The sequence below is a fragment of the Paroedura picta genome, chromosome 8 (assembly GCF_049243985.1).
Source record: "Paroedura picta isolate Pp20150507F chromosome 8, Ppicta_v3.0, whole genome shotgun sequence".
In the NCBI taxonomy this organism is placed as follows: Eukaryota; Metazoa; Chordata; class Lepidosauria; order Squamata; family Gekkonidae; genus Paroedura; species Paroedura picta.
Window position 1 is genome coordinate 42,749,487 of NC_135376.1, and position 24,424 is coordinate 42,773,910.

Genomic DNA, 24,424 nt, shown 5'->3' on the forward strand with positions numbered 1-24,424 from the left:
TCTGAACAGCAGATTAAAGGAGAAACCAACAACTCTTGCTCAACCTTTCTCTTTGTCTCTGATCCAGCATAGGCAATCCTTATTTGATCAAAGCTAGAACGTCACCATAGAGCCAGTGTCTCTGAGGGCCGCTATAGATCTGTGTTTATAAGCGGTTGGGGGGGGGGGCAAGCCACAAAAGTGGCCAAGGCCCGAAGGGCATGAGTCCTTCCTCTCCTGCACAGCCCCTGGAGGGTCGGGCAACTTCAAAGGCGAAGAAGTCCTTGTTTTGTGCTTTCTCTCCCTCTGCAAAGGCTGGCTGGGACGGTCAGATATGCATCTGCCTCAGGTGATAACCCCGGGGAAGTTCAGGAGGATAGCGACGCTTCAGGAACGCGCCCGGGGCCTCATCCTGCGGGAGACGGCGCTCCCCCCTCCTCGGGGGGTGGGGGTGGGGGTGGGGGTGGGGGTGGGGGTGGGGGCGGGGCGGTCGCAACGGCCAGAAGCCCGCGGGGCGCCGGGTTCTCGCCTTCAGGGAGCGCGCGCCGCCCGACCTGCCTCGAGGTTCTTTTTTCCAGTGGCGCTAACCCCGCCCACCTTCCTGGACCGTTAAATAGCCCGGCTGCACGTGCCCTTCGGAGAGCCGGCCGAGCCGAAGCGAGGGGACCGAGGAGGGAGGGCGCCGGCGCGGATGGAAGAGCCGGAGGGTAAGCTGCGCAGAGAAGCGCTCGGCATTCACACCGCGAAACGGGCACCCCACCCACACACCCACCCAGGGGGCCGAGGGGCGGGGGACGACGACTACGACTCGGTGGCCACTCAGAGGAGCCGCGATGTGAGCCAGCACACAGACGAGCGTTTGTGGAGTTAATGAGTATTCACAGGACGTTTCCAGTCACTCAGGGTTGCCATTCAAGAGTGAACTCATTTTGGGTCCTTTCTGAATGCATCTCCAAGCGGCCCGGGCATCCCCGGTGGAGGACTCCTGGGTGGGTTGCTTCGCGATGATGAGTTACTTGTTAAGGAGATTTGTTTTGAGGCTCCGCTCCTTGCAGATTTTCAGCATTTTCATTCTGGGAAACTGGCGTGAACTGCAGCTCCAAGTTTGGACTGCGTGCAAAGAAAGAGACTAATGAAAATGGATCGGGGGTGGGGGGATTACAGAGGGGAGCTCTTCCTTTGGAGTGCGGAGAGCAGTTCTTGGGGGCATATAAAGTGACAGCCCCCAGAGGAAGACTCCTTTGTTTCTGTTGCTGTTACCTTGATTGGAGTTGAATGCACTAGGTTATGGTTAGTGTGGGATATGTGTGTGATCTAGTGTTGATAAGAAAAACAAAGTTGTGTCTTGGGGCATTTCACATAAGAGGCTGGATACTGTTCACTTTTGTAGTTTGATGCATTCCCAACTTCCCTGACAATTGTCAAAGGTGGCCCAAGGGCTGAGTGAGGTTCAAAGGGAGTGAGGGAGAGCAGGTGTTATCCCTATGTGAGATGTACAAAAACATCTTGTCTACTGTTTTAGTTTTATTCTTTGCTATATATAATATCTGTGTTGGAATGACTGCTGGAAAGAGAAATAATGATTGACTTTTCAGCATTCCTTCCCTTCTGTAGTACTTCAGACCCTTTTGTAGCCTTTGGTGTAACCTGACCTCTCGTTCGCATCCAGTGTGGTGAAATCTAATAGTTTAGTCCTAAAATGGGTTTCTGTGAATAAGCTTCATTAAATAAACCCGGATAGGATTTTGGGTAGACCTAAGCCGCACCTGCTCTGCTTCATGTGATAAGTATCAGAACTGGGCTTTCCATTATGCTCATCAATATCTTTTATCTTCCACACCATCTTTTACAAATTTTATATTCTGCCTGAAGAAGACCTCTGTTGGATTGAAAGTTTATGAAGTTCCAAATATAGGCATTGCTGTACTGTTGGCTGAAGTGTCATTTACAGGCTGGGCTGAACTGCATTTCATTTGAAAAGCTCAGTTGAGAGGCAGAGGTTCTGTCAAAGGTGAGAATTTATTCATCTACAGTTAACAGTTATGCAAGGTGCAAGCTTGTGTTGGAGTACACAGGGTATTTTGCAGGGGTCTGAATGCTTTGTGACAGTTGTTGCTGACTAATGCTCAACCTTTTGATAGATCTGCTGGAAGAGTACTTCCTGAGATATGGCTATACCAGAGTTATGGTCTGCTGGTAAAAGTATCCGCAAGTGGCACTGAAGTTGTGGTACCATCAAGTATTTTACTATTTTGCACATTCTGTGCTCTTCAGGAAACTGTGGCGCAGGGTGTTTGTCTGGAGAAAACACAGAAGGGGACTGCTGCTGAAAGTCTCTTCTTTTTGTGGTAGCCTACTTGTGGGTTTCCACTTCCCTTTAAGACAGGAAATGCAGGGTGGGGGTGGGGAAGTATTGCTGGCTTGATGGTATGCCCACCATTAAACCACCATGTTCCTACTGCACTCAAGGAAAAACAGTCCTTTGACTCAGTGATGCTTTATTTGGCTGACAGGAAGAAAAAGAGCTTTCCCCGGAGGTCCATTTCCATAGCCTTTTCTCTAGAGGGACAAAGGGGAAATACCCCAAAGTTGGTTTGAAGCATTCAGTAAAATATGATCAGTACCAGCTCATGCATTTGAGGAACACATGGTAATAAAACTGACACAATGCAAACAAGATGGTGTGGAAAATAATTGCAAATATGAAAGCCAATAAACCCTATCATAGACTCAGAGAATCATATCCCAGTCTCTACTGCATAATGCTAACCAATGCTTAAATACAACTCCAGACTCCTCAGTTTCAGATTACCCCAACGTGGTCTTAGATCACTCCAGCCAACCATGGACCATCTCAGAGGAAAGCCCTTTGAATAATATGGCCTTCCATGCTTTCTGAATGCCTCATAAAGATGAAATCCTTTACACTTTCTCTAGGAACCTTCTTCAGACATGTGGGCAATGATAGAAAAGCTCTTGAGCAGTAGTGCCACCTTTCCTGACTGGTGTGGGGGCGGGGCACTGCGAGAAGAAACTGTTGTGCTGAGCAGAGTTGTTGTGCTGATTCTATGTTCTACAGCCAAGGGAAAAATAGGTGTGTGTGTCTGTCTCAACTTTGTGTAGGCATGGAAAACCATAGAAATCATCCCTGATACTCTAGTGGAAGGATATGTAATCATCCCTTCTTTATCAGCACAGCTTCACTAATGGGAGAATGAGGAAAGGGTGATCGCTACCTCTCCCTCCCCCCCACATCCTCCTGAATTCTATGGCAGTTAGATTATGCAGATTATGCAACCCAGGGAATAAATTTCCTCACGGTTGGACCATTATGGGGAGGGGAACACATAAAAGGTTCACAATCATTGCATTGGGATTTAACCCCCACACAAAATGTACTGAACCCCATTAACACATGAGGCACTGAGCACTGAAAGCAAGTCAGGATGTGGTTGATGACTCTTGTTCTAGCAAGGTTTCTGTGCAGTGTTAGACAGCAGGCCAGATGGGCGTTTTACAGGGGTTCTGGAGTCCTGCTAGAACAAGAAACATCAACTGAACAACTAATGCACATTGATCAATTGTAACTGTTGGTCTTTGTGTTGGTCTCATTTGGGATTGGCCCTATGACTTTGGGATTTGCCTCTGTCCTGTTGGAAGGTTGCACAGAAGGTACGGTAGAAAGATAGGCAAGGTAATGAGCAATACTCAGCAGTTGCAACGGACAACAGATGAAGTGGGGAAGGAGAGCCATGCATGCTGTTCTGAGTTTCTTGAATGAAGAGTAGGATAAAACAAAAGTTCTTGACAAAGAATCCAGGCTCAGTTGGGAGTTATACTGTAATCATTGTAACAATCCCCTGCAGGAAGTTGCTTTGCAGTGGCAACCAAGGATAGCACAATGTATTGTCATGCCTAATAGAATGGAATTGTGTACTGTGTGCATTTGCTCTAATGGCATCCCCCAGCATGTCTATAATTTCACTTTGGGGTCATATATACTCCATAAAAATTAACTTCAGAGCTTCAGCTGTCCAATGTGCAGCAGAGTCAAATATGCCTTGTCTATGTGTGATTGACCATGTTCCAGAAGACATATCATTTCATCTAGTTGAGAATATGTCAGCAATATGATATGTTACATATTTTGCAAAATATATAACATATATTTCTGATGTATTCCCTAATTGCTTGCATTTGTCTGGATAACAGTCATCAAGCAGGTATTTACTGTCTGCTCCCAGGTTAGAAAACCCACAAAATAGTTAGGTTTTATCATGTATCTAGCAAGAAACCAAACAGACTGGAGGCTTTCATAAGTAAGGATGGTTCTTTCCTTCATGAAAACAAACTTTCTTTGACAAATAGGAATAAAGCAGCTCTGGCTTTCTGGTGGTTCTTTATTATTATCAAAATGACAGGGTGTCCACTGTTATCTCATTTTGAACCAGTTTGATGTGGAGAGAAAAATGAAAATGCTTGAATTCAGCTCTTTCTCCCCCCGGCCCGGAAGAGTTTCAGACAGATAAACCCACAGAATGTCCTGAGTGGAAAGAATGTGTTTCCATAGTGTGAAAACACCTGAATGTACAATGCAAAATACAGTTTTTTATATTATTTTCACATGGTGCAGTTGGAAATATTTAAAAGTCATTTGCCTTTTATGAGGAAGGAACTGACAGTAACATGCATCTTAATACGTTGGAGGAATGTTTCATAACAGAGATGAAATGTAATGGAAACCTTGGCCAGGGTCTTACAGAAGCCAGCAGTATCATGTTACTTTGTAAAACTTGATGTGGTTGTGTAAATTTAGGATTATAGGCAATGCATTTTCAGAGAGTTTACAAGTGATTTCTGACCAATGGAATGTCATGGAAACTTTTGGATGCAAAATAATCCAGTAACCCCAACTAGCTGAAAACAAGCTGCTTAAAAGAAACTTTCCAGAGGTAGTTCAAGGAACTATAAAGACATCTGTTGACGCACACAGTATTCAATGCCTTGAGCTCTTCAGGCAAAATGGGTAATATGGAAAGACATCTGGCTCATCTGCGCAAGGCATTTTCTAAATGGACGAGATATATGAACATTTCCACAGAATGTCATGGTTTCCAGGTCACAATAAAAGAACAGAATTGTGTGTGTGGAGTTACATAATACTATGTCTTTTTCTAAGAAGACTGTCCTTCAAATCAAAGGCCACCAGAAAATCCTACTGTATGCCAGCATAAAGGGAATGAAAGGCGAACTCTGACTGTGTGTGGGTGAATCGTGCTTCTTAAGATCTCTGTCCAGAAGTTGTGGAAGAATTAGAACTTGGCATTTCCGTATTTGCCACCCTGCTACAATGTTCTACTCCTGCTCTACCTGCAGTATTTATTGACTCCTTCATAACCATCTCTGTCCAGAGTATGCACACAACATAGACTAGAACTCAACAAAATCTTAGATGCCTTGGCACCTAGAAATTTCATTGTGGCACATACTGTTTTTAGCAAAGTGTGTCTTTTAGCAGTTCTCAGTGAAAGTCCAACCAGTTTTTCCACAGATGAAAAAGGGAGCCCCGCCACTCTGGGAGCATTTTGGAATAAATCCTTTTGCTGATTTCCTCCCCCGCCTCCAGCTTTCAGATTTCCTACCATCCTCACTCAGGTGATTATCAAAAGCTGGTTCTTCATAGCAAAGAACAACTGAGAGTTGTACCTGCTGGTACAAGCAAGTAATGTACCTAACACAATGAGCCTTATGCTCCAGTAATAATTGTGGATGAAATCAAACAGTCTACTATGCTATTACACACAGGATTGTTCTCAAACATCATTATAGATAAGAACAGCCTATCTCCTCTGGATAAATAGTTCTTCCTATGGGACTAATCAATCTCTGAGCTCTTTGTTCATGTCCTAAAGAGAACCTTTTAAACAACATCATTACAGGCCAGGAAACAAACATTCAAAATCCCTCTGGTTTCTGAAATCAGACAAATGAACCAGGATGCTTTGGACCAGTTTAACAGTTATTCACCTGCATTACTTTTCCATTGCAAATAAGTTCCTAGAATCCTGTGTTGTGTAATAGAGAAGCAAGCTTCCAATCTTTTCAGATGACTTGCCCTTCTCCTATTCTTTCTGCAGAAGCTTCAAGCATATCTCAGAAAGCAGACAGGAAAAAAATGTTTCTTCTATTTTCCAACACATAAATATGTACAAAGTTTTTAATCTGTTGTTTTCTTGTGTTAGATATTTTGTGTTGCATCATTTGTCAGCCACTCCAAAGCAGACTACAAACAATTGATTAAATAAATGATGGCTGAGGCGTTCCTTTACTTTAGAGAACATGCCTCTGCTGGGAAGTGCCGGATCACATTGGTTGTTAACCCTTTAGAGCAAGCCCAAATGAATTATGGCTCTCATCTTAGCCCGCAGTGTGAGAAAAGCTTACTGACATGGAAGTCAGCGGATGTTAAACAATAGACAAAGCATAAATGATATGTGTTAGGATGAAAACATGAAAAATACACATTTTTCCAGGGTCATTTTAAGCAGATATAGCCTTCCAAGCTCATTGACTGCCATGGCAGTTGCTATGTTCTAACTTGGCATGTAGCCAATCTAGAATCGATACATGTGTTCCCTTAGAGAAGAGCATGCTGACGTGTTGAAGAGGTCTGACAGAGCCACAGAAAACTCCTCCACTCCCTGCAACGTAGATTGGGCTTCAGCAGAGATACAACCCTAAATACCAGTAGGCATGGCTTCTGCTACCTATGCTGTTCTCTTCCCCCCAGTCCTGTAATTTGTGGCAGGAGCGGTATTTCTGTATTAATGAAGCAGTTAGTTTGGTTCATCTGACCATTGTCTGACTCCAGTATTTCTTTATACTGGTTCTGAGGCAGGTAGAGAGGAGATCAGTGGGTCATATTCTCAAACAATCATGTGTAGAATTGCATCTCAAGTTTGTGCATGTTTACTCAGAAGCCCCAATTTTAAATACGCTTGCTGGGCCTGTGTGTGTATGTAAACTGGGCCTACTTCCATATAGATAAGCAACAGGCTGTTCTAGGATTGCAGAAATCTAGTGGCGGAGGCTGGGATTTGGGGAGGAGAGGGATCTCGGCAGGATCTAATCCCATTTAGGTCACCCTCCAAAGCAGACATTTACTCTAGGGAAGCTGATCTCAGCAGTCAGGAGGTCAGTTGTAATTCTGGAAGACTGCCTGGAGGTTGGCAGCCTTGGGTCATTTTGTTAAAGGCCCAGAAGTGTCTTCATATTTGCTCAAAAGAACAGCCCCACTGAGTTCAGTGGGTCTTATTCACAAGAATACATGTTATTGGGCAAATGTTATGTAGAAAACTTTTTGCCTCTCCTTTGGGATTTGCTGGTTCTCAACCACAGTGTGGTTTTTTTTGTATCAATTTTCACCTGGCTTATTATTTGTCTATGTCTTGCTTCCCCCCCACTAAGCATGCAGTATATAACAGCAAGTGTTTGTCACTGAGGCAGGGCCAAAAGAAAGATTCTGTGTGCCTTAGTGAAGCTGAAGATTTTGATAGGGCAGTGACTACTCGACTTGAGGTGGCATCTGGAGATCATCTATTACACTTGATATCCAGATGATCAACATCCATTCTTCTGGAGAAAATCGCTGTTTTGGATGGTGGACTCTGACATTATATCTTACTAAGGTCCTTCTCTTCCCCAAACTTTCCCCTTCCCAAGCTCCACCACCAAAATCTCCAGGTATTTCCCAACCTAGAGCTGGCAATCCTAGAATATGTTTTCCTAAGGCTGATGGTGGAAGGAGGACATCTGGTCACACAGATGGTATTTTTCTAAAGCAGTAGATGTGGCAGCAGCCCTCCAAAGCAGCTTAGGAGTATTCTGTCTTCTAAAACTGAAGGACCATTGATCCATTTCTTCCCTTACCTGGATATCCTAGGCTAGCACAATTTCATCAGATATCAGAAGTTAAGCAGGGTTGGCCCTGGCTAGTATTTTGATGGAAGACCTCCATGGAATACCAGGGTTGTGATGAGAAGACAGGCAGTGGCAAATCACCTTTGAATGTCTCTTGCCTTAAAAACCCTGTGAGGTTCCCATAAGTCAGCTGTGATTGGACAGCACTTTCCGCCGTCACCTTCTGCTTCTTGGAAACTGCGAAGACAGCAGGAATATCATCTGGGGTTTCTGTGGGAAAGCAGGCAAGCAGCAGACTGACTGGAGATCATGCACAAACTGTAGTTTGTTACTTTCTTGTGGAACAGAGAATGGACGGAACAAACCATAGCTTATAGGGAGTCATCTTTGTGTCTTCCGCAACCCCAATTCTTGTCAAGTTAGTTAAAGGTTATTTTTTAACTGAATGTTTAGAATTTCTATCTTTTAAATTTATTGTCATTAGCACATGTTTTGTTTGGAACAGATCATAACAGAAATCAAGTGCCTTTAAATAATTTTCCTTCAGATCTGAACTTGAAGATTCCAAATGAAACAGAACCAAACTAAACAAGTACTGGTTTGAATCTTTTTCTGTAAGAGTCAACAGTTATTGCTAAAGGAAGCTAAGGAGGACATGGCAGGATGGTGCATGAATAAGAGGAGAGAATGAACTCAGATCACCCGAGTAGTGTAGACATGATGATCATTCCCAGCCTTTTGTATTCTCTTCCCAACCTCTGCAGCTGATTATGGTTAATCCCATTTCCTCACCAGATGTGAACAGTTACATAAGGCAGTTGGGTAGGATACATTTTAATCTCCCTGACACCCAAATTAAGTAAAATGTGCTTAGTCAGAATTTGTGTTGCTGTTATTGGGAATACCACATCTGAGCCTTTGAGAAAACAATAGGTGTTCCCAGAAGGAAAGACAATAAAGACTCTATTTACTTTTGCAACTCTTTGATCAAAGATCATTTTGTTAGCTGACCATAGAACATTATACCAAACCTAGGAAAGTTAAATTGGATCCACTCAAATAAATTGAGAAATGACCTTTTAGTTGACACCTCTGTTAATCTAACTATCCCAGTAGTGTTTGGCAGGAGTGCTCCAATAGTTATGACATTGTTGCTACATTTGCTGCCTTACTACAGCCGCTATCAAAGAAAGATAAATATAAGAAATTAGTAATCAAGCCTGCTGTACTTACAATACAGTGGGCGCTAGATCAGGAACTCGCGGCTGGCGAGTCGGCAGGCCACCGGCACGTGGGACATGGCGGCCTGATGCGCCGGAGGCGCTTTGCGCCTCTTGACGCGTCAGGCCACCGGTCAGGGAGCACCCGCCAGCCGCGCTGTGTGCGGCTGGCATGTACTCCCTGGCCGGCGGGGCAGCAATCGGGGAGGCCAATTGGCAGGCGCTTTGCGCCTGCCGATTGGCCCCAACGATGTTCTGTCCGGAGGAAGGGGCCAATCGGCACCCTTCCTCATCCCAGACAGAGGCTGCCCTAACTCCTCCCCCCAAGCCCTTACAGTTTTATTTAGTCCACGGCGCCTGCGGCACCGCAGGCGGGGTTAAGATGTTCTCTGAGCATGTTGACTAGAGTGCACCATATGGACCACTTCAGTCTTACTCCATCGATACAGGCTCCCAGGTCCAATTCTAGGTGCTGGTCCCCAGTGTGGCATCCATGGTCACTGTGATGCCTACAGGGCTTCTCATTGGCCATTGGAGAAGTGATTGGCTGAGCAAATTTTTAAAAAGGTGCTTCAGCTGAAAGATCACTGCACGACTGAAGGTAAGCTGTGTGTATGCAACCGTATTTTTTAATATGTTCATTTTAAAAGGCACTCTGTTTAGCAGCTTCTTCCTGAAATGCTAAAAAGTTACTATTAGAGTAATGCATGACCTCACTTCCTGACTATTCCTGGTTGTACTCACCACTCTGTGTCAGAATTCCAGAGGTGTCTGTAGGTTCATAGAGGTTGGGAGCCCCTGCTTTAAGGACTGTTGACTTCATACGAACCTATCAATCACAGCAGGACCGAGGCAAGTAAGCACTGCTTGTACTGCTCAATCTTACAGCAGCATTTGACACTGTAGATCAGGGATAGTCAAACTGCGGCCCTCCAGATGTCCATGGACTACAATTCCTATGAGCCCCTGCTTTAATTCCTATGAGCCCCTGCCAGCATTTGCTGGCAGGGGCTCAGGGGAATTGTAGTCCATGGATATCTGGAGGGCCACAGCTGGACTACATCTGCTGTACATCATGAGTTTCTTGTTTGTGCCTTGTAGGACATCTTTGGGGGCATGCACAGAAAGAAAGCCAAGGGGGACCCTCTTGCCACCCAATGGTTCTAGTACCTTTTGCTTCCTCGCTGCTTTTTCTTAGTAACTGAACACTCTGTGCTTCCTGGGCTGATGGACCAGCTTACCAGCGAACTTGTTTAGGACAGAGGAAAAAGGAGATCAGGGCACAATGAGGTGCATACAAGGGCATCTTTTCAGTAGGGCTGGACTTCAGGAGGGCATACTACTTTGAATGTATGTTTGCCTTTGGCTGGTGTGGAAACGATCATGTTGGAACTGATATTCCCAAGGAAGTATTTTGTCTGTTTTACATGGATTCTACATTTATTTACTTTATTTGTACTCTGCCTTTCTCCAGAGTGGAGACCGAAATGGATCATGTTGTTCTCTTCCATTTTATTCTCACAACAACCCTATGAGTTAGGTTAGGCTAAGAGTGTGACTGGCCCAAGGTCACCGAGCAAACCTCTGTGGAAGAATGGAAATTAGAACCTGGGACCCCCAGTAGCACCACGACATCACTTCTGGGTGAGTACTAGGAAATGTGATCACCATATCACATGACACTCTAGGGATTTCCTTTATCCCTATGGTAAAAACTTGCCTGGAAGTGATGTTGTAGCATTGAGTGATGCAGTATCCTGCTTCAGTTATGCTTCTACTGTTCGTTTGAGTAGAATCTGGAGGCCTTCTCAGTGAGCAGCCTGCCAGTCTTCTCTTTCAGATCCTAGATCCTCTACATTAGCGATCCCCAACCTGTGGGCAGCGGACCACATGTGGTCCGTTAACTAATTGGAGGTGGGCCGTGAAGGACGCCTTCTCCCCCCCCCCCGGCCCTTTACAACACACTTTGGGTGTCATTGTCTCCCATCACTCCCAGATGGGACTATCTCGTTGCAGAGAAACAAGCTCAGGGTTCCCATTGATTTGTCATTGTCATGAGTTAAAATTTCCATGGAAATAAAATGTTCTTTATGTTTATTGTTGTGGCGTGTCTGTATCTTATTTTGAAGGGATGTTTAAACATTACCATAGCGATCAGAGAGTGTTAGGGCAGTGGTTGAGAGTAGAGGAGTAAACTACCCCCCCCCCCACACACTGGGCCTCAGTAAAATTGTCAAGCGTTGAGTGGTCCCCGGTGATAAAAAGGTTGGGGACCACTGCTCTACACCACACATATATGTAAAACGTCTGTGCACTGTGAATTACAGATATTGGCTGCCAACTGGCAGAAATCTGGGGGCACAGAGATAAAGGGGCACCATCAGTGCAGCAACATTATAACACTTCCAGGGGGAACTGTTGAGTTTCCAGCTGTTCCTAGAGAGGCATTACATTACTTCTGGGTCCTCCCAAAGGAGATGGAACACTATCAAACTGGTGATTAAATATTTTATTGTATATTTCTCCCTCTGGCCTATGAAGTGGTGGCAGGCAATGGGGATTGCTGGTAGCAGGTCCCCCAGTATCATAGGAGAGCTGGTAACTTTGATTACAGAGGGGGTGAGGACTGGGGATTTTGGTATTAGAAAAAATTGACAACTGGCAGGGACAGGCAAGAATGTTTGTTTCAAGAGTGCTTGTTAAACTGTCCTTCTGCAGCTTTTTAGGTAAGGATTGATATTTGGATTTGGGCTTTAAATTCCAAAACTACAAGGAGCAATCCTTTAAGTGAGAGGAATTACTATCTCTGAAGAAACTGGTTATGCCACATGGTGCTGATGCTGTCATTTTCCTTAATGAAACCAAAAAGATGACTTTGGGCAGAGTCGACAAGACAGCTCTGTATTATGATCACGCTGTCCCTTAAACGGAGTCATGGGTGAGACTATGCTATTAGTAATTAGGATTGTTGTGTGATCACTTGGTTTAAAGCATTTAGACTAGGTTATTAGAGAGAGCTGGATAGACCACAGATCCTAATGTTCTGGCAACACGATGAGGTGGCAGGTTTGCTTGTATTCTTTTGTAGAGTTGGAAGTCTGCCCACATGAGTCAACCTGAAATTCTTGTACAGGCTGGGATTTTAACTCATGTGTCTAGAGTTCCATGGAGCTGCATCATAAATGCTGTCTTTAAAAGTCCAAAAAAGGTATAACCAGATATTTATAGAAGCAGGGCTTTTTTGAATCCCTTCACCCCTGCAGTTCTTTATAACACAGGTGGAATAATTTGTTTGGAAGTTAGACGAACAAGCAACCAACAAGCAAATGCTGGCAGGGGCTTCTGGGAATTGTAGTCCATGGACATCTGGAGGGCCGCAGTTTGACTACCCCTGGTTTAGAGGGTGAACTCTATAGCATTGTACCCCACTTAGATCCTTGTGCAGACTCCATCCCCAAATCTCCAGGAGTTTTCCCAAGCCAAATCTGACAGTGCTACTTCCCCATCCTCCGCTGGTGGTCAGGAAGGACCTGGAAGTCTTACTGGTACAATTTCCAGTACCCAGACCTGTTCTCTTGAAACATAAAATACTCATCCTGAGATTTTAACTATTAAGATCTCTGAAGACAGTTTCTAACCACAGCAGACCAGAATCCTCTGCACTATTCAGAGCTAACTCCCTATTTATCTGAGCAGAGAATTTTCTTCTTTCCCTAGAACAGTGGTTCTCAACCTTGGGATTGCCAGGACAGGTTGTGGCAGCAGCTGGTGGTGGCAGGTGGCAGCAGCAGAGCTATGGTACTCACTGCCTCCATGCTGCCTCCATTTAGTTGAGCGCCTGCATGCCTGTGTATGCTGCCGCCCCCCACTCGTGGTTGGGATCCCAGCATTATGGCAGTTGAGAACTGCTGCTCTAAAAGATCTATTCCCTTTCCTTGGCCTGACTGGGAGAGTCTATCTACTTGCTTGCTAGTTCCCCCCCTGTCTGTGTTAAACTACTCTTAGCTAATGCTGAAATCAGACTTTCTTTAGTAAAGGCAGAGTTCTGATTGTCAGTGTTCAACTCAGTCAAAGCAGAAATGACTCTCTCCTCAGCATGCAGCTGTCAAGTCTCTCTGCTAAGTTGATGTTAACCAATCTGATTGCTTGGAGCAGCCTGTCACTCAATGCTCTGTTTTTGTGAAGAATCAACCCTTCACAGTCCTTTTCTCTTTTTGGCCCATTATGCACAGCCGCCGAAACAGCGATTTCGGGTCACATGGAAAACGCGGAGGGGGAAGACGCGACGCACACCGGTTATGCACGGGGCGGGGCGCAACAGCGGCAAAACCCAGAGTAACCGATTATGCACGTGGCGATCCCGGCGCCACTTCTGGTTGCGCCCCGGTCACCCGGAAGCTGCGCTTTCTTCTGCGTTTCACGAACGCGGCTTTTTCGGCGGCATGCACTGAAGCTGCGGCCGGTTGCAACCGGCACCGTGAGTTATCGGTGATTTTAGTTGCCGCCATTCCATCCCGAATGTGCGTTATTCCCCCCGTGCATAATGGGCCTGTGTGCAGCACTTCTAAGCTTTTTCAAAGTGCAGTCTGTCACACACGGATTCAGCATCCATTGGTTTGATTGACTGAATGGGATGTTTTCAGGATTAAGTCAATATGGTCACTATTTTCCTGCCTAGAATACACCATGCACACAGTTCAAATGGGTCAACTGAATCTTTAAGCCTCATTACAAAAATGTGTTGATGCATGTAAAAATAATAGTTTGAGCTTGTTTTGAACAATTTGTGTGGCCTATTTATCATGTGAAAAGTTCCCCTGGCCAAGAAACAATTGGCCCTTAAGTACAGTAGTCCTTGTTCAGGATGAATAATGCTATATTCTTGGACACAAATAATTTTATGTGAAATCCTAAACCAGTATTGTCAAACACATGGCATTCTGAAGGAAAGATAAGCTGTTTTGCATAGATCAAACCAGTGTTTGGTTGATCTATGCAAAACAGCTCTTGATGTTAACTATTCACCCCATTAGCCTGTTTAAACAGTGTACCTTATGGCTTCAGAAGTGCGTAATCTGAACAGACACGGCATGTCCAGAGAAAGGAGACCTGCAGGCATCTGGGATATTTTGTGCTGTTCATTTTGTATCCTGTTTTCTGATGAAAATAGAAAGTTTTTCTGCATGTTATTAGGAGAAGTTGTCACTGGGAATAGCTTGATGATTCCTGCATTATTATTTCCCCCTTTTTCTTTCCAGTTTCTTGTGTGGAGAATGTTTAATCAGGTGCTTAACCCTCCAACTGGCATTGTGCACATATTGGCATTGAAGTTTTGTTTGAATACCAGAAAGTAAGAATATGGACACAAATATACCAGGTGAGTGTCATAATTTTCTGTCTGCGGTGCTGAACTGGTTAAAATGGTCTCTCAGAGACAACTGGATCTGATTGGTTTCTTGTCTGCCCTTGTTTGTATTTGTTTTATTTATGTGATTTATAATCCATCCTATCTTTGGGAACTAACTTTTGAGAGTTTTCTTGTTGAGGCGTGGGAACACAGGGTTTTCCTCTGGGTTCTCTGTCCCACCAATTAAAATCAAAGCAACTCTGGTTATTTAGGGCTCTTTTTGAGGCAAAAGTTAGAGCACAGACAGCAGAAAATAATAAATCCAGCCAAATATGGCAAATTCAGCCAAATACAGTTTAGAGCACATTTGAAGCCAAATACTATAGTAATACAGATGGCAAAATAAACTCCTGCAGCTTTGCATCTGTTATTTATTTACACTTTGATTTCTAGGCTGCCCCTCCCCACAAGCAGGATCAGAGCAGCTCACAACATATAAAATCACATTTTAAACATAGCAAAACAATTTAAAATGGACATCTCTATTTAGTTCTGCAGCCCCCACTATCTCATCCAATGCTCCTCTCAATCTTGGTGAATTTCACAGGCGTGAAGGGCATCAGTATGCAGCTGGAACAGAGAGAGAGGGCACATGAAATGGGTAAGGCAGGGAGGCCCATAGTTGTATCTCAGCTGATCTGATCTCAACCATAGGCCTGGTGGAAGAGTGCTACTTTGCAGGCCCTGCAGAACTTCGTTAGCTCTGTCAGGGCCTGGATCTCTACTGGCAACTTATTCCACCAGGCCGGAGCCAAAGCTGAAGAGGTCCTGGCTCTGGTCAAGGCCAGTTGCACTTTCCTGGGGTCAAGAATCAACAATAGGTTGGTATTTGCAGAGCACAAATCCCTTTGGGAGACATACTGGAAGAGGCAGTCCTGTAGATACACAGGGCTCAGACCACTGAGGGCCTTATCATCCAGTTAAACTGATTAGCCAAAAGTTCCACTCAGCCTTGTGCTGCTAACCCATATATCTATATCCCATTGCAACTTATCAATGAATCATGTTATGGTTTAAAACTTTTAAGTCATTCACATCCATTCAGATGAGAATAGCATACAGTTTCAGAGGCTGTACTGGTTTTTAGCCTCTACTGGCCAATCTCTCATTTGAAATTCTTGGACAAGTTGCTCAAAAGATTGGTGACTAAGTCATTTCACATAATCTTAGATAAAGTGGTTTATCTGAGTTGCATTTGTTTTTACAACAGATATTTTTGTTTCTTTGGTTTATTACCTACCCTGAGAAAGAGACAGGAGACTTGATCCTTTTGATTCTCCTGGACTTCCTGGTGGCTTTCAATACTGTCACCTGTTGTATCCTTAGATTACCCATGACTCTGTATATCAGTCATACTGCTCTGTTCTGGGAATTAGTTGCTAGAAGCTGGTGCTGGAAGAATGCACATTCTCAAAGGTCAATATTTCTCCCCATGCTCTATCCTCTACATCGGGGGTCCTCAACCCCTCATCCGTGGCCCGGTACCAGGCCACGGCCATAGTACCGGGCCACCGTCGGCCGCGCCTGCCTCCCCCCCCCCGCGGCGAGAAGCTTGCCAGGCCGCGAGAGAAGTGCCTGCTTTGCTCGCGGTCTGGCTAGCTGTTCGCTGCGAGAGGGTGGGGGAAGAAGCAGACGCGGCCCCTGGAACACCAGCAACACAAACGCACACGTGCGGAGCTGCTGTGCGTGCGTGTTTGCGCCCCCTGCTGGCAAAACGTGCATGCGTGGCAACTCTGCACATGTGCATTAGTGCCACCTGGTGGTGAAAATGTACATGCGTGGCAACTGCGCATTTACACGCAGCTGCTGCGTGTGCGCGGCGGCCAGGCCGCCGGCTTTCCCCCACCCCCCGAAGGCGGTCCCCGACCACAAGAAGGTTGGGGACCGCTGCTCTACATGAAACTACAGCAGGCTTTCTCAACCAAGGTTTTGTGAAATCCTGGGGTTTCTTGACAGCCCTGGAAGGGTTTCCTCCCATAATGGCCGATGATGAGCCTGGAGGGGATGAGAAGGGGTGGACCCCTGGGAGGGTGTGTACACAGCTTCGCTTCCCAATGATATGCACGATCGTGTCATTTCTGGGGTTTCTCAAAGCCTGAATGTTTTAGGCATTTCTCAAGCATAAAAACAAGTTGAGAAAGGCTGAACTACTATGTAGTGAACCAGGTAATGTGGAACCAGAGGACAGGGCTGGTTTTTCCATATGTCCATTCTCAGGGCATGTTGAATCAGACAAAAAAGCAACCAGGCTCCCTACCAGCCATATTTACTGACAGAAACAGTGCAGGAGGGAAGTTATCTATTGTTTCAGTTTTATGTGAACCGCCCTGAGCCTTTAGGGAGGGCGGTATATAAATATAATAAATAAACTATAAATAAATAATAAATAAATATGAAAACCTTCTCTCTCACAGCATTTGAAGCTGTGTACTATGACAAGATATTTTAAAGTGTCTACACTAACATTTGATTGTAAATTGGATTGGGTACATGACAGATGTCACATGTTTTGGTCCTGACATTTGGAGGTAGGCTGCCTGTGAAAATCAAGGTTTTATTTAGCTATAATGGCTAATAGTTATTAGATCTATCCTCAATGAATTTGCCTAAAGCCCTTTGAAAACCATCTAAGGCAGCCTTTCTCAACCATCAAATGTAAAACATCCTTCAGGCTTTGAAAAAACCCCAGAAGTGGTGTGATGATGCAGAAATTCATTGGGAAGCATAGCTGTATACACCAGGCCCTTCCTGGTCCATCATTGGCCATTTTTGGAGGGAGATTGGGGGGAGGGGGCAGTTTGACATTACCATATATGGTCATATCACCCTATAAAAGTTTAACATTATATATATAACTCTCACCCATTTGGGAAACCCTTCCAGGGCCACAAGAAACCCCAGGGTTTCATCAAACTCAGGTTGAGAAAGCCTGATCTAAGGTAACAGTTGTTGCTTCATGCAGGCAGTGATTTCTGTGGGTAAAAGAGATTCCTGTAAGAACAGATATTACAGATATGGTGGTAAAATTCAGCAGCCACTGAAGTTGATAAAGTTCTGCTACTGCCATTACCAAAGTCCTTGGTGCCTAATAATCTTCCGCTCAACACATCCTCAAGATAAAGCCAATCATATTGCCTTGCAACACAAACCAGGGAATGGAGAATGCGGCTGAGAAACTGGGATCGGCACGGCTTTCTTTGTTTGGCTGTTGCTCATGCTTTCTGTGGCAGGGCTTAGGGATAGTGCTGCTGGGAACTGCTGTCTGTAGTGCTGGAGTAGGGACCAAGTCAGTGGGATCGTCTCCAGATGGAAGGAATGTCCTTGTTGTGGTGAATGGGGGGATTGTCAGACTCAGCTGGCTGGGTCAAAGGGAATTCCTGTCTGTAACCTCCCTGACGATATTTTGCCAGAAATAAATCATTGAGTTTGCTGCCAACACAAACAGAAAAGCTGGGATTCCATGCTGAGCACAAAGCACCAGTGTGCTCACTTCCGGACTGTATGACTCCCTGTAGGAAAGAGAGGCAGGGGCTTTGTACTGGCTGTTCCTTCACCTCTGTAGTGTTTGCTGCCCCACAGCTTGGAACTGCAGGACTGTCCCACTGTTGGGATGGAAAATCGGCAAGGGCCTTTTTTTAGCATCAGCCGTTGTCAGCTGCTCTTGTTCTCTGAACTTCCAAAGCATTTCTATTCTTAAGATTTCCTGTAAGAAAAATAAGTGGATGATTTATTAATTTTGTTCCTATGTATTTTGGTCAGCAACATATTTCCCGCCTGACTTTGGTGTCCCCGGAGGCTTATGGTTTCTGTGGAGCTCTGAGGAAGATGGTCGCTGTGCAGCTGCAGTACCAGCACAAGTAGCCCATGAGGTAGTGCATGGATATGCTCTGTGGTGAGCATTGGCTGAAGCAGGGTGACCAAAGCATTTGCACATCATAAGCTTCAGAATTGTGAGAGTGGCATGTGATCTTAAGAGATTATGTTGCATCCCTGATATTTTTACTGTTGTTTGTGCTCCCATCTTCAAGTTTTTTAACTGAAAACAGGGACTAGAATCATGCATTTAATTTTAACAAAAGAGAGGGGTTCTTCCAAAATAACTTTTAAAAGAACAGGGATCATACTTAGTGTCCTAAAATGCACAATAAAGGCTTTGTGTGGTAAGGCTGCATGTTCTTGTGGCATTAAATGTGGATTTACTGCCAGTGAGTGCCTTTGCACCTTATTCATGGGTGGTAACATGGGTGGTGGAGAATCCTGATATTTCCTTGCAGTCCGAGAAAGAGCACCAAAGGGAAAGTCAGCATATAAGATTTGCAGTGACTATAAGAGAGAGTTAACTTGAATCACCAACTCTTCACAAGAGACTGAAAACTGAGCGGTTATGTTTCTCTAGCAATCCCATACTGTTTTGTGCTCAGTGAGGAATCCAAGAAAGTTCTGATTTGAGCCAGCTGGACTGAGACATTGAAGTTCCAACACTTCAGCCACTGCTCCTCCTTCATGCAGGCCTCATGCCCAGTTGTCTCTGACTTTGTTGGGCAGCCAAGGAGTTGGCTCTCAGCCATCCTGGGATTTCCCTTTGCTCAAGAGTCCTTGTTTGGTTTAGCCAGCCACTTTCCCAGCCTTCTAGGTACAGTCACCCATGCTAATTGCCATCGTCAGCCACTGGCATTCAGTTTCGGAACTGGATGAGATTCCATTCCTTTTCTCAGCTTGTGTGTATGAGGGAGGATTTTAGTAGGCCCTAAATACATTGGTCTGATTTGGGGGATCTGCTGCCAAAAGTCTCATATGTTGCCTGACTATTCCTCTGCAGACTCTAATCCTTCTGACTTGGTATTCCTTTCTCCCTAATCTCATATGGAGAGTTATGGTTATTTACAGGTGAATGAAAGGCACTCCAATTATACCCAGATATTATACTCTTATTGTGTAATAAGTTTCATTAATAAATCATAATTTCGCTAGATTTCCATTGTTGATCTCTGGTGATCCTTGTTTGATGCTTTTAACTAACAATTATTGTTGGGGGACCTGAGTTAACTTCTCTTTTTCATCCCAGCAGAGCTGCTCAACTGTTTGGCATTTACACTTCAGTTATGTAACATGTGCTTGAGATGTTCCTTGTATTTGGTTAAAGGCATGAAGATCCAGGGAAAATGGAAATTAATTATTTTTATCTGGTGCACAATATAGAAAACTACAAGTATAGGGGAGAAACGTGCTTATGAAACATGTTCTTTTTCAGAATGATTGGTGAAATTCTGCAGCTGCTTCATGGTGACATTCACATTTGAAAGTTTTTCTTTCTACCATTATGTGTGTTTACTTTCTTTTGGCTGTGAGATTACTGGAGAGTATGGTGTCTTTAAAATTTGCCTTGTTTAAAAATACCAAAGAAGGCATTTGTGCAAGCTAGCAGATCTGCTTTCCTGCATCAGATCTATAGAGAGATCTTGTGCTTCAAATTACTTGCTCTTCAGCCAGCTCACTTTCTCTTTCCGTTGCTTTGTCTTCAAAATTACCTTTTAACAGTTTCCCACATGTAATCTGCTAACCAACCTGCTTATCCCTGCAGGTAAATTTCCCATTCAGGGGAACATCCCCTGTTGCCATTTGACCTCCACTCCAGTCACACACTGTAATAGCACACTCACTGTCAAGGAATCCTAGCCTGAGCACTATGAGTTCCCAGAGCTACTGTGCACAAGAAAACAGTCCTTTTAAAATATATATACAAAGGGGCAAAGCCAGTTTTAAAAAGTGAGCCAAAGGAAAGGAAGGGGAGGCCAGCTAGCAAGCAAGCTGGTTGGGCAGTATGCCCAACTGGCCTCTTTTGCCTTCCCAGCAGCCAGGAAGACGGGGAGCAGTGCATGCCGTAGTGGAGCATGCTCAGCCAGCTTCCCTTCCCTTACCAGCAGCCAGGGAGGTGGGGAATATTGTGCGCTGTGGCATAGCACACCCAGCTGGCTTCCCTCAACTTCACAGCAGCAGAGGGGCTGTGGCCAAGGGGGGCGGCAGGCTTATAGATGGCCCACTTCTGTCCACTTCCGGACAGAACCCAGCAGCTTATCTCCTGCCACAGCTTGCCTCCCGCCAGCTCTTCCCCTCTTGGGAAGTCCCGGGAAAAGGAGGACTGGGCAGGAAGAACCTGTGATTGGTCTTTGACTCCTGGCTCTCACTGTACAGGAAATGTTCCTCAGTGAGAACCAATCAGAGGCACATGTCGTTGGAAGGACTATGTACTTTTTATGTATATAGATAATGTATAATTTATTTGAATAATATTTTAGAAAGAATTTTATCTCTAGGTAACACACAATTCTAAAATCATGCAGCAAGAAAAACTAGCTTAATTACCTTACATATTTTAAATCTGCATTAGATTGTACATTCTTACAGTTCCAAAGGCTGCTCAAGCATTCTTTATGATGCTGTCCATTGCAATCTTCGCATATCATAGTCCAGGCCTTTTAGTCCATCAGTATCCAAGCTAGTTTTCTTCTCTAAGCTCAAAATATAGTTTATTGGGCAACTGGCATTAGATGATGACAGCCCAATCAGGATATATTCTTACTGGATCCCTCTAGAAATTTACCTCATCGGTTCTGATTCACCCCCTCCCATTCTGTGGGCTGCAGGTTCTCATGAAGAGCCAGTTATCCCATTCCTAACTCTGGCCTTCAAGAGAGTGAGGCTGTGTAGGCAGAAAGGCCCAGTTAGCAATATCTGCAAGATAAAATAAGCCTGTACACATTAACTCTTGGGAAGAATCTGGAGTGCTTTGTCTTGTTAACAATATTTTCTCAAATCCTAAACTCAAGTGACATTTTAAGGCAGAAATAGAAATGCTCACAGGAAGTCATGACAATGCTATTTGTAAACCCATTTAATGCAGACTTCCTCTTTTACTTACCACACTGTTGGGGATTTCTGTTTTCTACCCTCCCACACCTCTCAGTTTATCACCTGATGTGCATGATGATATATTAAAGTGCTGCATGTATGCAATTTATGAATTCTAACCCACAGTCTCATCTAAAGCCTCCGGGGAGGGCGGTATAAAAGTATGATAAATAAATAAATAAATAAATAAATAAATAAATAAATAAATAAATAAATAAATAGTACTCCAGAGGGTACATGCAAGCAACCTTAAAATTAAATAAAACAATACAAAACTGCACTATTAAAAGAAACCAATTAGAGCATAAACAGAAAACTTACTCTGTCACCTTAAAATGATAGTAATAACATGAATCCTATTACAGTAGCATGAAATTGTAAAACAGCTGTAGATACCCGAGAACAAGGAAAGGAAATCCAGACCAGCCATGCTGATTAGATTTAAAGGTAAAGGTATCCCCCTGTGCAAGCACCGAGTCATGTCTGACCCTTGGGGTGACGCCCTCCAGTGTTTTCATGGCAGACTCAATACGGGGTGGTTTGCCAGTGCCTTCCCCAGTCATTACCGTTTACCCCCCAGCAAGCTGGGTACTCATTTTACCGACCTCGGAAGGATGGAAGGCTGAGTCGACCTTGAGCCGGCTGCTGGGATTGAACTCCCAGCCTCATGGGCAAAGCTTTCAGACTGCATGTCTGCTGCCTTACCACTCTGTGCCACAAGAGGCTCAACTGCTAATTAGATTTAGCAGTTCATAAATGCCTCAAAGAGAATTGTTTGTATGAGGTGCCAAAATGTCAACACTTTTGACTCCAAGGCAGATGGTTATGGAGAAGTCATGCTCAAGGCAGTAGGAAAGGCCCTAGTGGTAGCTTCATTTCTGATATGGTAGGTTTGTAGTCTTTAAAATAAATTAAAATGTATCTTATTTTTGCTGATTTTAACTAAAAACGTTTTTAACTATTTATTGTAAACTGTCTTAAACAATGGGAAGACTGGGTATAAATATTTTAATGAACAAATGTATCAGAAATAGCTTATTTAAAATAGCTGTTGCCCCAGCTCCACCTTTCTGCTTAAAATAGCTTGCTGTTCAAAATTCCCATAAATTGTACATGCCTATATATGGATCCTTTCTAGTACTTGCTCCTGGGACACTGCAGAATGATGCTAGATCTAGGCTGGCCCATTTCAATTCTGTAGCACTTTACCCCGTATTGCCACAGAAGTATTGTATTTTCTGTGTCACTAATTTATCATGAGTACCAAAAAGACTCCTGGCCAGAATAATTGTATCATAGGTGGTTTAATTGTATCATATGATCGTTGCTAAGCCTATCTTATTTGTGGTCTAGGTAAAGCCTTACGTGGACCATCTCCCATGATCCAACTTAGTTTCATTTTTTAGTCTCCCACCCCCATTTGAACTGTAGCCTTTCCCCCTTTCCCAGCAGCTTCTAATATCAGTGCCTATTTCTGTTGCATAAAATTTCAGAGCTGAATATATAAAGTATGTTTTTTGTAACACACTTTGGAAATAAACAATGGCATCAATATAACTAGTTACTGAGTGATTAAACTCTGCCAAACATACTGTTTTCATTGAATGTGGGAGAGTAGTGTTCCCTCTCCAAAATGCTTGCAACTTTATAGCAAAGCAGGGAGTTGGTAGATACCTGAAGCAATTGTATCAGACCATGAATAGTCCCCACAGAAATTCAGATACCAAAAATAAAGCAGGGACAGAAATACTTCTGCATCTGGGCTAGCAGCTGGACCCAGCTCAGCTGAGCTATACTCCAGTGTCAAGGGGTAGGGTATATACTTTGTTGTTGCTCATCTCTAGCTCTGTCAGATCATATCCCCCTTCTCTTTACTCTGATTGCAGGTTCCAAGCCAAGGGGACATTTCCCCAGAAAACTTGCCATCATCCTAGGACTTCTTCTTGGATTATCCCTACTTTGTTTAATCGCAGTGGTTGTTGCACAGAAACACGCTACCAGAAAAAACAATAAAGTAGGTCACAGAAGAGGCTTCTGCTGAAGCACTGTAAAGGGAGTGACCATGGCTCATTGGCAGAGCAAAAGGTTCTAGGTTCAGTCACCACAACCTCCAGTTAAAAGGATCAGCTAGTAGTAAATAGGGATGGGCTTGGATAAGCCCCCAAATACTTTAATAAGTACTGATGCAAGTACTTTCCCAGGTTATCTGAGCCGAATCACACATTCCATCAGTTTAAATTAGCCAAATCTGAGAAGCCCAAATCAATTCAGATTTGATTTGGCTGATTAAGAAAGTTCCTGTTTGGAAAGTCTTTAAATTTCTCTCCCCCCCCCCCCCCCGACGCCTTCCAGGCTGCACAGAGCTGGCTCTCCACAGCCTATGATGTGTGTGTATAGGGGGAGCCTGCTCAGATGATGGCCTTTAAAATGCCTCCCCCAGACTCTTTCCAGGCTGGGTAGAGCTGGCTCTCCATAGCTTGAGAAGGATTGGGGGGGGGGGGGGGCGCGGCCAGAAAGCAGAGTCTTCTGATCAGTTGTTTAGTGAGCTCTTTAAATGTCTCCTCCCAGATCATTTCCAGGCTGCAAGAAGTCTTTCTCCAGATTGGCTTGCTGTCAGGCTGTGTGTGTGTGTGGGGGGGGGGGGAGCAGGTGGTTTGAATCCCCCACCCACACAGACCAAACTGTTCCAGCGAGAGAAGCCTCTCCCTGGATCAGTTGGCTGTAGGGCTGGCTGTGCCCCTCCTATAGCCCGACAAATGGCTGATCCCTCTGAGAGACTTTTCTCAGTGCGATCAGCTGCCTGGCAGGCTCCCAGACATTGAAATACCTTGGAGCTCAAATTGATTTAGCTGTACTCAAATCACCTGAATCTGATTCCTGTATTGTGGGCTGTGGGTGATTCAGATCTACCCAAATAATTTCTTGCTGAATATAAACTGTACCATTTTTTCTTTAGTGCAACCCCCTAGTAGTAAATGATGTGAAAGGC

At 44.3% G+C, this 24,424-nt stretch overlaps 1 protein-coding gene across 4 annotated transcripts in view; it reads left to right on the forward strand.

The window, feature by feature from the left end:
• The first annotated feature begins 512 nt into the window (after positions 1 to 512).
• ENTPD1 (ectonucleoside triphosphate diphosphohydrolase 1) overlaps positions 513 to 24,424 on the forward strand; it is a 41,566-nt gene continuing 17,654 nt past the window's right edge. Inside the window, exons 1-3 of one of the 4 annotated variants that reach the window (XM_077349379.1) lie at positions 513 to 686; positions 14,378 to 14,496; positions 23,322 to 23,449. In XM_077349379.1, coding sequence (XP_077205494.1) covers positions 14,478 to 14,496; positions 23,322 to 23,449 — 147 coding nt within the window. In that variant the 5' untranslated portion in view covers positions 513 to 686; positions 14,378 to 14,477. Of the gene's footprint in view, positions 687 to 738; positions 969 to 1,855; positions 1,991 to 14,377; positions 14,497 to 23,321; positions 23,450 to 24,424 lie in introns of those variants that run through there. The other 3 variants (XM_077349380.1, XM_077349381.1, XM_077349382.1) reach the window with 3 other exon arrangements.